This window comes from Lagopus leucura, unplaced genomic scaffold (assembly GCF_019238085.1).
Source record: "Lagopus leucura isolate 7727_CA_CO unplaced genomic scaffold, USGS_WTPT01 34321-0_obj-0_obj, whole genome shotgun sequence".
NCBI lineage: Eukaryota > Metazoa > Chordata > Aves > Galliformes > Phasianidae > Lagopus > Lagopus leucura.
In genome coordinates, this window is record NW_024962666.1 from 1 (window position 1) to 4,570 (window position 4,570).

Sequence of the window (4,570 nt, forward strand, 5' to 3'; positions counted from 1 at the left end):
TCACAGCCCACACGCAGCAGCAGGAGATGCTGAGCTGTTTTCTCGAAGAGCAAGGCAGCAACTCGCCAAGCACAGCTCACAGTTCCTTGTGCCCATCACCTCTGCTGCTTCCCACCAGCAACCCGGCAGGCACACAGGACAGAGAGCATCACCACACGGTGCTGATCAGCCTGGGTGACAGCTTGAATGACTTCCTAAGGAGGTAACTGAAGGAAAATGCCTCAGCTTCAACCTGTGAGCCTGCCCTGGGAGGCAGGACTTTGTTGTGCCAGGTGAACACCTCGAGGAGAGAAGCCTGACACAAAGGCTTTTAAACATAATCGACTTGCCAAGCCAGAAACCAACACGCCTGACATCCCCCAATCAAACACCGCAGGCTTTTAATCTCATTTTCCTAAACCTGAAAGAGGATTCTTGCCCTCTACAGCTCACACACAGAACCCTGAGCAGGTGTCTCGAGGAATGACTGAAATCAACAATGTCTAAAAGCCTTGAAGAAAACGGCACACGAAGGTCAGCACTTCCAGTGCTGCAGCAAGCAGCAGATAAGATTCCACAGGCACGACCAGCTTTGTGTGCTCCATCCCTTCAGCCTTCTGCCTCCAGCACCAGCACACCAGAATCAAGACACTGACTGTAACAGGTTGGTTCACATCTGCTCCAGTGCAAGACCTTTTCCTCGAGGAAAAGCCCTGACAAAGCAGGGGCAGCTTTCTGCAAACTCTCTCCAGGACTCACAGCCAAGCTGTGTGAAAGCCCAGATGCCAAACCAGGCCCAGCAGCAAGGCCCAGCTACCAGACTGCCAACACCTGCAGTCCCTGCAGCCTGGCCAGCCTTGCATTGCATCCATTGCCCTCTAAGATCTGGCTAGCTGTGAGACACTCACCACCTTTAGGAAGCTCTAAAGATTGAAAGCATGAAAGGGTCACTAACCATGAATAGGACCTCCGTCCCTTCTTCCCGGAGTGATCCTCCCACTGCATTCAACCAATAAAAGCCTCCTAAAAGGAAACAGAGGGAAAACAATTACGTCCAGGGCAACAGTGACCTGAAATCCTGGGTCTCTACCACTGATCCTGCACAGAACCAAACACCTCGTGTCCTCTGGTGCTCACTGCAGCCAGCTTGGAGATCTGCCTCCTCACCCCAGACCCCTAAATGAACTGCAGATGGGACTCCTGCGTCCCCCTCTCACCTCCCAGGTGCTTTGCCTCACCAGATGTCCGTGCTTTGTTCCTCAGAATCAAAGAAATTCGGGCTGAAAGGAGCTAATTTCACCCAGATCATCCCTGCCCCAAGGCAGGCCGGCTCTGCTTGCATCACTCGCAGACAAACATTGAAGAAAGAGGCATAAGGAACGAGGAGACACCGCTCTGAGCCATTTCTAAAGATCTCATCCGTCTCCATTTCCTCCCTTTAAACCACCACAAGACTGCAGAAAACGAGAAACAACCATTTTTCCAGTCATTTCCATCAGCCCAGCAGGCGCAGACTGCAGAACACCTGAACTGCGAGAGGCACGAAACGGCCTGGAAATGATTCCATGGCATTTGTCTCCTGTCTGCCTTTATCATCATTAACATTCCTCGACTGAATGAGTGGCACCTCTGCTGCTGACACACTCAACCTCACGCCAGAGGCTTGGGATCAGGTTCCCAATCGGCATCAGAGCCGAGATGAGAAACAGAACCGAAGGACGACCCGGGGTCAGCGCTGCAAAAACAGAGGGGCCAGCGAGTGCCATTCATTAATGGCTTTGGAATCTGATTTGCATCAGCCCCACGGCCCTGCGTGACGACGCGCTGTAGGGAAACGGCCTTTTTCCTCCCCTGGGAGGAGCAGCTCATTTTTAGCCTGCTTCCAAAGATGGGAAAATGCAGCACCAAGCTGCCCAGGACTGAATTAGCCAGGCAAGCACCTCTCCTCTACGAGAGGTCAGCAGAGCCAGGAGCCAGCTTCAATCTGGGAGGGTGAAAGCGAGACCTGAACTCAAGAAGAGCAGCTTCCATCCAGCCCCACTTGGAGGCACAGGATGTCCTGGTAGAGCTCAGATCTGCACAAACCTTCAACCACCTTCTGATCCAAGACTCTTCCGCGCCCCACAGCACCACTGTGCTTCTTCAGGAGCTCCTTGAAATGAAAGGCCAAATTCCTGAGCTGCTCTTTGCCACAGAAAGGAAAAGCCTCCAGCTGTGGAATGGCCAGAAGATGCCACTTCTTCCAGCAGCTGCAGGACCCTGATGACCCTCAGGGTCTGAGACGTTGGTTTCCACCTAAAGACGATGCCCAGGAAGACTGGCAGTGCTTGATGCCCTTAACAGAACGGGTCTGACACCTGTTTATACCTGCACAGGGAACAGCAGCCTCACTGAGGGATCTTCTGCAAAGAGAAGACAGAACCTACGCAGGATTCTCTTGCGGACCAACTTTGTGACAGGGGCTGCATCAGCAGCGTGTGGTGAAACCGAGCAAGAGAACCAGAAGGCTCCTCACCCCCCTCCCAGGGCCCAGGCAGGGGCTGCCCCCACAACAGCCGTCGCTTTGCAAACTGTGCACACCAAGGAGCTGCCTGGATTTTAACAGGTACAACTCGAGTGTTACTCACAACAGTATCCTGCAGGCCTCGCTGTTTATTCCACCCATGGAGTCATAGTAGGTGATGGATTTTTTCCTGAAATCGACGACCTACACACAGAGATTCGTTACACAATTAGCAATGCAGAAGACAAGCAGCTCGCCCCTGTGCCAGGACGCTTTGCTGACACTTTGGCTTTGTGAGCCAAACCCTTTGCTAAAAGGAAGTTTAAAACCCACTTCAGAGCACTGAAGGGTTTGTAACTTGCTTGGCAGCCACAGCCCCCCCCAAACCTCCCTGTTATTGAAGCACTCAGATCTCCATCAGGCTCTGCTCAGAGCAGCCCAGTCGAACACAAGAGCGCTGTTATCTGTTATCTGACCAGCAGATCTGCTCACAGAAGGCTCTGCCCCACCTGACGTTTGTGCTGAGCTCCTTGCTTCGTGGCCCCACGCTCCATTTTCACACCCCTGTGAGCCCATCCTTGCTGGGCAGCAAGGCATCCAAGGGATGAAGCAGAAGGAACCCAAGAGGCCACACGTGATCCAGCACTGCTCAGGTGCCACGAGAAGGGACGCAAGGCATCGGGGCAGGAGGCCCAGAAAGCTGCACTGTTATCATTTGCCTGCATCTTTCTGCAGCCATCCCACAGCAGTGCCTCTAAAGGCAGACTTGTGGGAATGTGGAAATGAGATCCTTCCCCAGAGAGCTGCAACCTGGTGTGAACCTCACAGCTCTTTTTTTTATTCCTCTCCCCTGTTTGAAGGCTAGTCAAAGACAAGACAGCAAACCTCAGCTCCTTTCTCACTGCCTTCACGTCCTGCTTTCAGCCATCAGTGTGCACCTTCCCCCCCCCAAACCCCTCACTGCAGAGCCATGAAATGTTGTGATTCAGCCACAGGTGAGCTTATAGGATGGCCTGCTCCATAGCAGAAGCACTCACTGCTAGGCACCAATGCACTCCCAGATGAATAGGCACCAAGAGGAGGTCCACTGAGAAGATATCCACTTTTTTAGTCCATCTTTTCACAGCTTGGTACCCCGCTGTTTTCAATTTGGTGAAGAAGAAAGTATTGAATGCATGAACTGCTGGTAAACCCTTTTCTTTGCTCCGCTCCATCAGCAAATTCATATAGAAATTAATTATCTGGGGGGGGAAAAAAAAAAGAAAAAGGAATTATTTTCACCTCCACAACTCTGTAGAGCTGCCTCTGCTGGGATTTACAGCAGCTCAAACACTCTGAAACCTTTCAATAAAAAATCCAGAAGTATTTAAGCACGCAGTCCCCCAAGGTTCAGCTTTATGCATCCTGCCCTGGTGGCATCCATTGCCAAATTCTTCTCATCTCATTATTACTATTTTTCCAAGCTCCTGCTCGACGCAGGGGTTTCTCCTCAGTTTGACCAACCCAGAGCACAGCACTGGGTCCCATTCTGACTTCCTCAGGCAAGGAGAAGGCAGACATCTGTTCACTTTGACCCCCTTTAAACAAAGCCTCCGTGGCACAGCACAGGCTGCTCACCTCATCGTTGAGCCAGTTCAGGTTATTGAGGGTCTGGATGTCTTTCCGGGTGATCGTTAACCGAAAAGCTTCGCTGAGCACCTCGTCCTGGTTTCCTCCTCGGAATACATTCTTAATTTCCTTTTCCATTTCCTGGAGGGAGAACACAACGTTGGGCACCCATCACAGAATCACAGCATCACAGAATTGTAGGGGATGGAAGGGAGCTGCAGAGCTCATGGAGTCCAACCCCCTGCCAAAGCCGTTCCTACAGCAGGTCGCACAGGTCGGCATCCAGGCAGGTCTGGAACATCTGCAGAGCAGGAGACTCCACCACCTCCCTGGGCAGCCTGTTCCAGTGAACAGTGGGAGCATAGAGACATGTTGGGACCCATAGAGACACGTTGGGACCCATAGAGACACGTTGGGACCCACAGAGACACGTTGGGACCCACAGAGACACGTTGGGACCCACAGAGACACGTTGGGACC

General features: G+C 52.3%; 1 protein-coding gene across 1 annotated transcript; it reads right to left on the minus strand.

The window, feature by feature from the left end:
* Nucleotides 1–6: 6 nt before the first annotated feature.
* Nucleotides 7–4,231, minus strand: LOC122190730 (sentrin-specific protease 1-like; the record flags this gene model as incomplete). The annotated part of the gene is made up of 4 exons (XM_042890821.1): nt 7–1,002; nt 2,607–2,686; nt 3,520–3,723; nt 4,100–4,231. Coding segments are annotated over 4 exons (489 nt in total), but the record flags the coding sequence as incomplete, so codon positions are not given.
* Nucleotides 4,232–4,570: the final 339 nt, after the last annotated feature.